Source organism: Drosophila rhopaloa, unplaced genomic scaffold (assembly GCF_018152115.1).
Source record: "Drosophila rhopaloa isolate 14029-0021.01 unplaced genomic scaffold, ASM1815211v1 contig_115, whole genome shotgun sequence".
NCBI lineage: Eukaryota > Metazoa > Arthropoda > Insecta > Diptera > Drosophilidae > Drosophila > Drosophila rhopaloa.
Window position 1 is genome coordinate 14,628,939 of NW_025334990.1, and position 12,418 is coordinate 14,641,356.

Consider the following 12,418-nt stretch of genomic DNA (forward strand, 5'->3'; position numbering starts at 1 on the left):
TCGCACATACTCCATAAAAAAGAAACGAACGGTGTCGATTGTTTTCCAATTTGTGTAATTTGTTGTTTATTTTGTTTATAACTACATCAATAAATTATGTATCGTATCGTATAATTCATAATTATACTCTTTGAAAGCGTGAGAACATACTGGAATTGCAATTCGGCAGCTGGGTTCCTGATTCTGGTTCTAATTCATTTCAAAGTGGTCATCTGCGGATTCTCCACTGGTGATACCAGGTCTAGTAGCTTCGTTCGGAAGTCTGGGCGATTTTCAAAGAGTATATGCGGTAAGTATTTTCGAAACATCGGCCAGCCGAAGATGGTTGAATTTGCATTTATGTTATGATTAACTTGATGACAACATCGAAGATCGATTGTGGGTTACTACTAAGAACCGTCTCTCATTCTCATTTAATTCTCCTTCAACTTGGACACGTTTAGTTTAATTTTAGATTGATATCTGCTTGCTAGCTGGCTAGGCTCTCTAGTTACAATAATGTCTGCTCAAGTTACAATAATATTCATACCTAATTCTTTAATTTCTTAGTTCGCGCAGCGTAAATCGTGTTTGCAATAGCTTTCTCAGATTGGCTGGGGGATTGGTTAGTATCTGTTTGTGGATTAGTTTGGTTTGGGTGCGTGTGTGGTTGTGGTTTCGTGGTGCGTGGTGTGGTGCGGAGAACCGAATTAATAAGGCCACTTATCCATATATATGTGTGTACGTACTCGTATATAGTCAATAGTCAGTTATGCACACATCCCCTGCCATCCGATTGCCAAGGACACTGGGCCCTACACTTCGCATTTCTGATAATCCCGCGCTTTAGCTTCACTACCGCTCCGGGTCGAAACGTATCTATTGAAAAAATCGCTTTAACATCTAGCCTTAACTAAAGTGGCCTCTAGGTATTTATGCTTGTGTTAAGAGTGGGTGAGAAAAATTCCATAAATTTTGTGTGGCTCTAGTATTGATAAGTGTGCCAAATTTGGTGTGTTTCTGTGTCTTGAATATTTTATCTATCCGATAAAGCTGCAATTATTTTGCGCTTGCGCTAGTATTTAATGTTGAACAATACTTTTTTGTTAGTGGCGGCTACTTTTAATTATAATTATATGCATATTAGTTCCGATTCGGGGCTAAGGATTCGTTTCACTTGTGGTTGTTGCTGGTAGTGCATTCGCTTTTCTATTTCAGGTTACGGTTTAATGGTTACTAATGCCATTTCAAATTGTTCATGTCGATCACTAAGCCAAGGATAAACTAATTAACTACGTTCTCATTATTGTTATGTTCAGCTCAAGTTTCTGCATCCATGTACATTTACATATGCTAATAAAAATCCATCTGCGGTCCCTCACAAGCCCATCGAAACAACGATAGGGCGATTAAGCGAGTGAGGCACCGGTCGATGGATCGACTCCAGTTCATTTAACTATGTACGCTAAATAAATGTATATTTGCCGATTCGCCTCTTGGCTAAATGTACAGTAACAGATATTGGCCTATATTATAGGTTTGTATGCGGCACTCGCTTTCACTTTACTCTCGCTTTCTTATGCGTCGCTTCGACTAAACTGAATAATGGGATCGAGCACAATCGACCCTATGTACAGGATTCGTGGGGACGTGTTCGTGTAGGCGGTAATACATTGTATAATTTCATATGTAGCAACAAAAATAGTCTAATTGTCGATGTAAAACACAGGAAATAAATTAAGCGCTGGTGTGTGTACAACTAAATCGAATGGTTATTCATTAACTTTAAACGTAACTCGAGTTAGCTGGAGAACGGAGATTAGCGACTGCTGGTCTAGAGACTGGTTGCTTGGCTGGCTGGCTGGCTGGCTGGCTGGCTTTCTGGCTGCTGATGCTGATGCTTTAGTGGTTGCTGAAGTAAAAGTTGTTGTTGCGTATGTTGCCACGGGTTCGCCAGCGGATGCAGCTGAGCAGGGCCACGCGTGCTGCACGCAGCAGGATCTGGCCGTAGGCACAGCAAGCGCAGATGCGCCTCACCCGCTCGGCCAGGTTGCGGCGCCGACAGCGACGGGCGGGACGATGCCAGCGGGGCAAGTCCTGCCGGCGACGCCGTCACTTGCGGCGTTGGAAGACGCGCCGAAGCGCCTTGCGCCAAAAAAAGCGTTGCGACTTGGTCTTTGTATGCAACTGTGGCTCCTCCAACTGGGCAAGGGGCACATCAAAGTCCTCCACCAAGTCCACGTCCTCCTCTGGGGCGATGCGTCGACGTGTGGGTGTGGCTGGCGCTGTGCGGGCCGAGTTGGTGGCCATGGAAACATGGGGCTGTGGTGTGGGTGGTGCTGAGGCTGTGGTCACGAAGGGCGCAACCAGATAGGGACGGGCCTTCAACGCCGCCATTGCCGCCGCCGAGGTGGAAGCGATTGATGAAATGGAAGCCAAAGTAGCCACCGATGCCGAAGATTCCACATAGCCTCCGCTTACTGCTCTTTCCGCCGTTGCCGCCGGCGATCCTGCTGTCAGTGATCTTGCTCCTGCTGCCGCTACCGCTCCATCTGCTGTTGCTGGCTGGGTGGCACGCAGCCAACAACCAGGTTGCATCGTATCTTATCTAAGCCACGGGTGCTGCAGACACTCCGCGGCGGTGGCCCGCTTGGCCGGGTCGAATTCCAGCATGGGCTTGAGGAACGAGGCAAACGACTCCGCCTCGCTGTGCGACCACTCGTACTTCTCCAGCAGAACATCCATCAGGCCCCAGGGCTTCAGGCCGTTGATGTTCCGAAGCTCCCCGCCTCGGTTGAACGACTGCTGGGCATAGGTGCCGCGGAACACAATGTGACGCGGTATGGGACCCAGCAGCTCGATGATGTGGGCCAGATGGTCCTCGTCGCGGGAGTAGGTGTCGCCGGAGTGCGGCTCAAACAGATAGTCGCCGGTGGCCAGCTCGAACACCATGCACGCAGTACTCCAAATGTCCGCCGAGGTGTCATAGCCGGAGCCGAGGATCACCTCCAGCGATCGATACTGACGTGTCTGGATGTCCTCGGTGAAGTGACGATCCACCCAGCAGGCATTGCCCAAATCGGCGATCTTTACATAGACGCTGCATTCCTCCAGCGCCGGATCACGCCTTGCCCTGTGCTTTGCTTGCGGTGGCGGAGGAGGTGGTGGCAGCATGGCCTCCGAGTACGGTCCATTGGTGGCCGACGACGAGTTCTCCACGGAGCCGCTTGAGATTTTCGAATTGCTATTCGAGTTGGGCTTAGAGCTGGAGTTGTTGTTGTTCAGCTGCTGATTCGATGACTGCTGCTGCTTTTCCACTTGCTTCTCCTGCTTCGGTCGCAACGGCATCTTCTTGCCGTTTGATTGTCCTTTTAGAGTGCCGCTCGAGTTGCTGTTGGTGTTGGAGTTGCTGTTGCTGATATTACTGCTGCCATTTAGCTGGTGGCTCTTGAGGGCGCTGCTGCTGTCGCCGCTGCTCGTCGAGTTCTCCAGCTGTGGAGGCTGCTGAGCTTGCGGTTGGTTGGATTTGTCTAAATAAAGAATATTTACGTATTAAAAACCAAATTCGTTTTTCTTTCTCAAGTGGGTAAGAGGTTAAAAAACTTATGAAAGGAAAAATAAAATGAAAAAATGAATCTTTTCATTAAGGGATTATAGGTCGAGTTTTGTGGGTATTCTACATTATTGCATTAATAACTTCTTTCGTCAAACTTTAACTTATAAGCCTGTTTAATTGGGATCAAACATATTTTCGGATGACTTTAACCACATACTTTTCAAATATTTTGCGGTTATGGGATTGCAAGCATGTGTGAACACATTTTCTTTCTAAGCTCAATCTTTACTTACTTTTGTTCTTCTTTTTCTTCTTCTTTTTGGCTTTGTCAGCGCCCTCAGTTTGTTGTTCCAGCTGCTGGGTCTGTTCCTTGCGCTCCGGACGCTGCTTACGCTCGTGCCTCTCCTTTCGCACTGGCTGCGCAGCAACCACATCCTCGTCATCGTCGCCGTCATTGTCTTCCGGCTCCTGCTTCACATCCAAGTACTCATCCCCATCGGAGATGCCAGCATCGCCGTTCTGCACCTCATTATGATTGACGCCAAAGTCCGTCTGATCCTCGCCAGCATCCTGGCCCTCGGCCGCCTGACCTCCCGCCTGCTCCAGGTAGTCACGCTGCTTCTTAAACAGCTCCATGCGTTTCTTGGCCTTCTTCTTGAGCTTCTTCTTTCGGTTCTTGCTCATTTTGCCTGTGATGGGTGGCTCCCGGTACTCCTTGGGCGCCCGGCTCACAAGCGATGGATACATCTTGGAGTTCATGCAGTACAACTGGGTCGCTTCGGTGGCAAGCGACCGGACATGCGGCTCGTCCACGCACAGCAGCACGTTCTCGGGCTTAATATCCGTATGGATGATCTTGCAGCAGGTGTGCAGATAGTCCAGACCCTCCAGCACCTGGCGGGTGATGGTCTTTACGTTACTCAACGGTATGCCGCGATAGTTGGACTTGCGGATGAGCTTCAGCAGATTGTCTCCGAGCACCTCGAACACCATACAAATATGGGTGCCATTAACGCCGGTGATCTTGAAATCGTCGAGCATCTGAACGGTCTTTTGCCGGCGTGGGTTCGATGGATCCGTCTCTCGCACCGTCCTGAGTATCTTGATCTCGTCCTTGGCCGTCTCGGCAAAGTGCGGTGCCGACTTCACAATCTTGATGGCCACATAGCTCTTCTCCTGCAAATCCCAACACAGCCAGACGGTCGAGAAATGGCCCCAGCCCAATTTTCGGATGACGTGGTAGCGACCTGCAGAACAAAAATTGCATTAATCTCTTGCTCTTCTCGTCAAAAGGCAAAGTTCAAGGGTTTGGGGGAGAGTAACACAGAACCACTTAAGAAAATGAAATCGCAAATGTTCGCCTCGGATGGCAACAAATCCATTTTAATCGCATCACTGTCAAATCACGACTGACCCAACGAATAGCCGACCGCGAGGGCTACTACCCGCTCGAATTCAATTAAAATCCGGGAGTGAATGCAGTTGAGTGCGTTTTTTTCGCGGTGCCTTCTTCGGAATCACAGCCTAAGGGCTTGTAAGATGCCGAAAAACTGGCTTCATGCTAGAACTCTCATAACTTTGTTGAAATTGCATTAGCGAACAGGGATTGCTCATAGTAGACGTAGACTACAAGCTTTTTAGTGTTCAAAAATAGGTCAATCTTGTCCTAAGTCGGTATTAATTAACATTTGGCTTGTTCTGAGTTTCAATTAAAGCCACTGAAATATACGTAAGGCTGATGATTAAAAGTTTAGCCTACTAAATTAAGAATGTTTTTTTTTTTAACTCAACTAGGAAATGTAAATAAACTAAGTTATCCCTAACATTGAACACAGCAAATTTATAATCATCAAACTTATTCTACCGATTATTAAGTATACTAGAAACCTAGTAAGATTCTATTAATAAACATTCCTTTTATAAATCCGCATGGATTGCATAAAACGACCAAGAGAGAGGGGCAGAATACTTGGTCGATTCGAGTTATAATATGCAGCATTATCAGGCGATTTTGCGGAGCTTGGTCGGTCGTTATCAGGTTCTCATTGTGTTATCGCTGCCAAGCGATTTCTCGGATTTTCTTTTTCGAAAAGCTGCAGAGCCTGCAAATGGATTTGGAAGGCGGAGAGCTGGCAAGCTGGCAGCTGGCGTTGTGAAATGGGTGGAGAAAACATGCTAACAACGGGGTGGAGTTCCGGGTTTATGTTGGCGACAACGTTTGGAGGTGACAGCTCGCCCCCAAATGCTTTGCTGTTGCTATTGTTGTCGTCGCCACAACACGAGGAGGCGGCGCCTCCTTCCTCCCCGAAAAAACAACCCTTGCCCAAAAGGGGCAACGTGGTGTAGAACCACCCGCTGTGCGTTCGATTTATCTGTGCTGTGCGCCTTTGACAACCTGTTGTTGTTGCTGCTGCTGCTGGTTTTTTTCGGGTCGGTAAATGCCAATATGTGGGAGTGCTAACAGGTGCCTTACCCTGAAACAGGTCACCGATGTTGACGGGGTGGTAGCCACCCTTGCAGTAGTCCTCCTTGAGCTCCTGCTCCTCGTTCTCGCTGTTCAGCTCTGATTCGTAGGACTCGTTGGAGCTGCTTCGCGGTGGCTGCTGCAGGTGCTCCTTCTGTGAGTTGCTCTTGGACTTCGGCTGCGGCTGGGGTGGCTGATATTGATCGGGAGTGCCTCCCGATCCTCCGCTGGACGTGGAGGCCGTTGCTGTTGCATTAACCTTGCTGAAGGCAGCCGAAATTGGCACATCCCCATGGCTATTATTAGCATTATCCGGTGCCTGCAAGTTCTCGCTGCTCCGATTCGGTTGGGAATTTGGATTGGGATTGGGATTCTGGCTGGCATTCGGTTGCTGATCCTGGGGTCCAGTGCCGTTCTGCTTGCCCCGCTTCTTGTTGTTCTTATGACGTTTCTTCTTCGCCTGAATGGCCAGAACGCGGCGGTTGACGTCAGCCTTGTTCATTTCGCTGCTGCTGGTTGCTTCTATTTTACTATTATACCCTTTATTTCCGGCCAGGTGTAACAGCTGTTGTGTGCGGCGAAGAAGGGGTAGAGTAAGAGAGAAGAAAAGTGGTTAGGGGAAGGCTGATAAATATGGAAATAATAGGGGAGTAGGGAGTAGGGAGTAGAGAGCAGAAACAGAACAGACAGCAACGTGCACAAATCTCAAAAAGGCAATGTTCGAGGTTCACGTTGTTTTTCTTGCTTTTGTTGTTTTCTCTGCCCTGTTTTTCGGTTGTTAGTTTCACGGGCCTCTCTATTCACCGCAAATACGGCAAAAACAGAGCTACAAAACCAGCTTAAACATCAGCTAATTGAGTACTTGCCTCGGGCTCCTACTTGTTTCCAATTAACACGGCTGCTGCTTCGATTTCTGCACAAAATTAGCACAAAAAATCTTCGCTAAACGCCAAATCCCAAAACTCGATTCCAGTGTGACTGCACCGCGAACGTTACAAAATACCATTGGGCTCTGCAAAAGAAACTGGAAGAAACTAGGAATCAGTGATGCCACAATGGCTTATTGTAAATTGGTTGAAAAAATAGATGACGAAAAAACGTAATGAACTTATGTTTAAATTTTAACAATGCTATTAACATTTTTCTTGTTGAATTTTCTTTTGGTAGGTTCCATTAAATTGTTTACAAAAATGAAACAGGACAACCACTAAGGTACTGATAAGCCACTTCAGTTTTAAAATAGCTACAAAATAGCTAGAAGAAGCAGCACTCAAAACAAGGTCTACACTTTAGCCCAGACTCAAACCGTCGTAAAGAACACTAATAACGTAACGTAAGCACACTACGCTTTTAGATTATGTTATCCCTCTCGCACGCTGCAGCATTATATGCCGCCCCGCTCGCACTTATTAGTACTCAATTTGCTTAGCATTTTTGCGCAGCGTTCGCATTGCTAAAGGCTCCCAAAAATGCAGTTTCCCCCGACTCACCTGGCTTCGCAAGTGGCCGCAGACTAGGCCAATAGCATCTCGATTCGCCGGCGTTGTTCAGCTGCCGCAAATGCAGCTGAAACGAGCAAAAAACACGCGCACAACGAAAATCCGCAAGTGGAAAAAACTGCTACGGAAAAAGCAACTCTGCTAGCGAGCAGTGTTGCAAGGCGACGGACGCAAACAGCTGATTGGCTAGTGTTGTTGGGCGATCGGATTTGGTGACTTACAGCACTAGTGGCGTTTTGGCGCAATTTTAGGTTTTGGAGGGAAACTGCATCTAGTGAAAAATCGTGGCCAGTTGTAATTTGAGCAGTGCGCTGGCACGACGTGGTGACCGATAAAAGATTTAACAAGAACAGTGATTAATAGTCAGACGTGCCCATTTGCCAACTAAGCAAAGGGTGCTAAAAAACCATATTGCAAACTGCATCTTCAATTAGGCATAAATAAACACAAAAAACAATGGCCCAGCCATCTGTAGCTGCATTTTTCACCAACCGCAAACGCGCCGCTTTGGATGATGCTACCGCTATCAAGAACAGGGTAAGAAATCCGGCCCAGAAACGTGGACAGATACAAAAGTATCTGCAAGTGCCCTTTGCCAGTGCAGCCATCTAAGAATTAGCTTTTATTTTGCAGCGTTTGGCGGAACCCGCCGAAAGTGCCTCTCCCGCTCCCTCACAACAGCCCGCCGGCGACCAGGATGCGGACTTGGACACCCTGAAGGCGGCGGCCAGCGGCATGCGCACCCGATCCGGACGCACTGCCCGCTTGATCGTCACCGCCATCCAGGAGAGCAAAAATAAAAGGACCCCAGGTGGCACAAAAATGGATGCCAACATCAAGCAGCCGAAGCTGGTGCAGTTCATCAAGAAGGGCACTCTATCGCCCAGGAAACAGGCACAGTCCAGCAAGTTGGACGAGGAGGAGCTGCAGCAGTCGTCGACCATCAGTGAGCTGACCCCCAAGTTGAACTTCACCATAACCAACCAGCAGAATGCGGATAATGTGCAGCGCGGCCTGCGCACGCCCACCAAACAGATCCTCAAGCACGCCTCGCCCATTAAGGCCAGCGGAGTGGATCTGCGCCGCCAGCTCACCTTCGATGAAGTCAAGACCAAGGTCTCGAGGAGCGCCAAGCTGCAGGAGCTCAAGGCGGTGCTGGCCAGGAAGGCGGCCCTCGAGCAGAAGCGCAAGGAGCAGGAGGAGCGCAACCGGAAACTCCGAGAGGCTGGCCCCTCCCCCTCGAAGTCCAAGATGAGCGTGCAGCTCAAGGAGTTCGACACCATCGAACTGGAGGTGCTAACAAGGTGAGCTAAAATAATATATTTTATATCACCTAAGAGTTGATTATTTTGATTTATATCTTGTATAATGTTCAAAACCCTGGGCTTCCCCTTTTCTGTTTACTTATTGAAAGTATTTTATATATCCTGTACAATACTTATTATCCTGGTTTTTACGAGAGAATTTTATGGCTTCTTATATATATTGCCATATTCCTACCTTATAAAATAGGAGCATTTCAAAATTATCCTGTATAATACTTGTATCTCACTATCGACATATTGCTTAAAATGATCTTATTAATCATAAACTTTTGATAATTCTAAGAAAAAAAAGAATAGTAAGTAGTTGCTTGAGCCTGGTACTACATGATATTAGTCGTGATTACATGATGATAGCTAAAATAAGATAATGCAATAATTTTTTTTTAATTCGTCATATATATTTAACTTGAGGGAATCCTGAATTTAGTGAATGTAATGCCATCAACATCCTACTTAACATCCTGCATTAGAATAATTAAATCTTGAACCAAGGTAGCTCCATTACAAAGCTCAAGATATGTGCCTGCCACAACAATTTCGATTTGGCTGGCTGGTGGCCTAGAATCGGCATAAACAAACCACGGAGTGTGGAGTGTGGACAATGAAAAAAAACCGGGTAACATCATTTAGCGAAAGGCCAGCAGTTGCTGCCGTGCAGTTCTGCTGCAATCGAGGTCGCTCTCCGGGTCTCCGGGTTATTCAAGCGCTCGACTGCTGAAGTTGCATATTTTCCGCCCAAGACTTAAGTAGTCACCGATGGCTTGGCTTTGGCTTTGGCTATATAGCTATTCTTGTACGAGTACGAGAAATTGCTGCTGATTCGTGACGTCTGTACAACATGCATAAATACTCGACTATCTGGCTGACCCTCCCCATGCGACGCTGTGTGTGTATCGCTATGTGCTATATGTTTACCCTTCGCAGACGTTACAATCTAGCCTGACCTTCCCTTTGAAAATGCTTACTTTCCGCCCACATTCGGGGGTTGCTCTCTCTCTCCCTCGGGCAAATAAGGATCTTAACTGCTGTGCTGCACGGGAATGCGAGTCACCATCGGGATATGTATGTGTTTTGTTTGGGTGTGCCGCTCAGGTAGCAACCTTTTTTCGTAACGGTTTTCTTGAAGAAAGGTTTCCAGGACCAAATAGGAACTATTTTCGAATAGGAACAGCCAGGCGAATTCCCTTTTCCTATGCCAAACCAGTTTTATTGGTACAGGAATTTATGTTTGTTTTGATTTTGCATCTATGGCTTTAGAATTTCTATAGCTAAGATTTAACAAATGACCTAAAATAAACTTTTAATCATATTTGCAATTTGTCCATAGAAGTAATCACCGCTCTGACCCTCGATGATTAAGTAGTTTGTGGACGGCCCCTAAATAAATATGTTTGTTAATGGGCTAACTAACTATTTATTTTCCTATGACTTATTATCTGAAAATGAGATACTCAATCTCAAAACATGTAACCTAAAATCTATTGATATAATATCATAAGATAATAGGAAAATTTCTTAATTTACTAACAAATAATTAAATGTATTATAATTTAATTATTATATTGAATATTATGAGCATTGCTCTATAAAACGAAGTAGTATTAAAATTAAAAAACAACAGGTTTAAAATTAAATGCATCAGATCACTAACGATTTCCCCTATTTCTCTCTTTTAGCCCCCTCAAGACCTTCAAGACACCCACAAAACTACCTCCTCCCACCCCGGACAAACATGAGCTCATGTCGCCGCGTCACACTGACGTCTCCAAGCGTCTGCTCTACAGTCCGGTCAAGAATGGATCACCCGTCAAGCTGGTGGAGGTGCCAGCATACAAGCGATACGCCAATCTGGTGGAGGGATCGCGCGCCGGACAATTGCCATTGCCGTACAAATACCGCCACTTGCTGGACGTGTTCAAGGGACTCGATTCCGTGGTGGCCATGTTCCACAACCGCAAAGAGACCATCACCTACAAGAAGCTGAAGCCGGCGGTGCAGCGCATGCTGCGCAGGAACTTCACGGAGTCCCATTTGGCTCAGATCAGGCACGTCTATCCGGAGGCCTTCATCTTCAGCCAGATGAAGACGCGCAACTTTGGATCCGTATCCAAGGCGGACTATTTCCAACTGGTCATCAGTCCTAATGTGGAACCGCTGCCCGAGCAGGAGCAATCGGAGAAACCACAGCGCTTCGGCAAGATCAACGAGGACGATGTGCTCGCGTCGGCCCAGTCGACGTCCATGAATCCACACGTCATGACGGCTCGCATGCATCGCTTCCAGAGCCTTCTGCTCGATCGGGTGATGCGGGCACATAACCAGTTCTTGCGCTCCCAGGATCCACCGATCATTATCGATAAGGCACTGACCCGCTGGCATCCGCAGTTCGATCTGGAGAGCTGCCCGGAGGTGGAAATGGCCGCGCTGCCACAGCCCCCGAATGTGGAGAAGTACTCCTCGGCCAAGGACATTCTGTCCACGGCTAGGAATCTTTTTAACTGCGCAACGCCCATGGAGCGAGCCATGGATCGCTATGAGGCCAAGTTGGAGGCGGATAAGCAGGCAGCTGAAGACAACAAAAAGACAGAGGAACAGCCGCCAAGAGTGGCCACCAAGACAAGTACTGGAACTCAAGCCATTGAGGAGGTGCCTGGAAATTCAGGAGTTTCAGAAAAGCCAACTTCAACTGAAACCACCGACCAAACAGCAACTGCAAAGCCAACGGTGAAGGAGTGCACTGCCCCAGATGCTGGCTCCAATTTGCTGAAGGGACTGCCCAAGTCGCTGATCGAGAAGATTCGGGCCAAGCAGGCAGCCAAGGCTCTGGAGGCAATGACCCGGCGACCCTCGCAGGATCAGGAGGCCACCAAGTACTCACGTTTGCCGGAACTGGCCAGGCACCTGCGAAATGTTTTCGTCACCGAACGGAAAGGAGTGCTCACCCTGGAAGTAATCATCAAGAAGATCCAGAACAGCTTCCGGGCCAACCTTACACCGCAGGAAATCGAGGCGCACCTTAAGCTCCTGGCCAAGGAGCTGCCCAGCTGGGCATCCTTCCATGAAGTGCGCAAGACCATGTACCTAAAGGTGGCCAAGGACATGGACATGAACAAGATCATCGAGAAGCTGGAGAGTGTGGCGAACGCGAAGAGCAATTAATTCGGATACACGGAAACGCAACCAGGACGCGGGACCCCGTCGAGCAATGACCCTGTGGCTTCATCCAGCTATATCTTTAAGAACTTAATTAACTAGCTAGCCAATACTTTACAAATTAACCAGATTATGCTAAGCTCTTTTTGTTCCCATTATTATGACACTTCCAAATCTATCAAGCACCTTGACAACCAGGATCGGATTCATCACATTTACCCAAGCAATCATTATAACTATACTATTTGGACCAAGCGTTTATACATTTATATTTTGTAGTTTTAAGATCATTTTTCATGTTGTACCACGTTGAATAAATAAATATTTTTGCTGAAAAATAAGATATTTTTAAAGTTAATTGAGAGTTGGAATATGCAGGGAAATCGACCTCGAAATAAAATCTATTTTTTTAGGATTATGTTTTAATTTTTAAATGGGATTT

At 47.1% G+C, this 12,418-nt stretch overlaps 2 protein-coding genes across 2 annotated transcripts; one reads left to right on the forward strand and one right to left on the reverse strand.

Annotated features, from left to right (window-relative positions):
• Positions 1–34: 34 nt before the first annotated feature.
• On the reverse strand, positions 35–7,643 carry LOC108039859 (SRSF protein kinase 3). Its single transcript, XM_017116998.2, has 5 exons — positions 7,490–7,643; positions 6,866–7,023; positions 6,009–6,564; positions 3,829–4,782; positions 35–3,509 (listed from the first exon to the last, which is right to left on the reverse strand). The coding sequence occupies exons 3-5, from the start codon at positions 6,499–6,501 to the stop codon at positions 2,584–2,586; spliced, it is 2,373 nt and encodes a 790-aa protein (XP_016972487.1). The 5' UTR covers positions 6,502–6,564; positions 6,866–7,023; positions 7,490–7,643; the 3' UTR covers positions 35–2,583.
• Positions 7,644–7,735: 92 nt separating this feature from the next.
• On the forward strand, positions 7,736–12,317 carry LOC108039860 (DNA replication factor Cdt1). Its single transcript, XM_017116999.2, has 3 exons — positions 7,736–8,035; positions 8,132–8,802; positions 10,500–12,317. Exons 1-3 carry the CDS (start codon positions 7,955–7,957, stop codon positions 11,980–11,982), a joined length of 2,235 nt encoding a protein of 744 aa, XP_016972488.1. The 5' UTR covers positions 7,736–7,954; the 3' UTR covers positions 11,983–12,317.
• Positions 12,318–12,418: the final 101 nt, after the last annotated feature.

What these genes read in the sequence shown, in the direction of transcription:
- LOC108039859 (XM_017116998.2), bottom strand. Translation starts at nt 6,501, where the DNA reads ATGAACAAGGCTGACGTCAACCGCCGCGTTCTGGCCATTCAGGCGAAG. An exon ending in CATCGGTGACCTGTTTCAGG is followed by an intron (nt 4,783 to 6,008) that starts GTAAGGCACCTG and finishes TTTGTTCTGCAG; the next exon opens with GTCGCTACCACGTCATCCGA. An exon ending in GAAGAAAAAGAAGAACAAAA is followed by an intron (nt 3,510 to 3,828) that starts GTAAGTAAAGAT and finishes TTCTTTATTTAG; the next exon opens with ACAAATCCAACCAACCGCAA.
- LOC108039860 (XM_017116999.2), top strand. Translation starts at nt 7,955, where the DNA reads ATGGCCCAGCCATCTGTAGCTGCATTTTTCACCAACCGCAAACGCGCC. An exon ending in CTACCGCTATCAAGAACAGG is followed by an intron (nt 8,036 to 8,131) that starts GTAAGAAATCCG and finishes TTTATTTTGCAG; the next exon opens with CGTTTGGCGGAACCCGCCGA. An exon ending in GAACTGGAGGTGCTAACAAG is followed by an intron (nt 8,803 to 10,499) that starts GTGAGCTAAAAT and finishes TCTCTCTTTTAG; the next exon opens with CCCCCTCAAGACCTTCAAGA.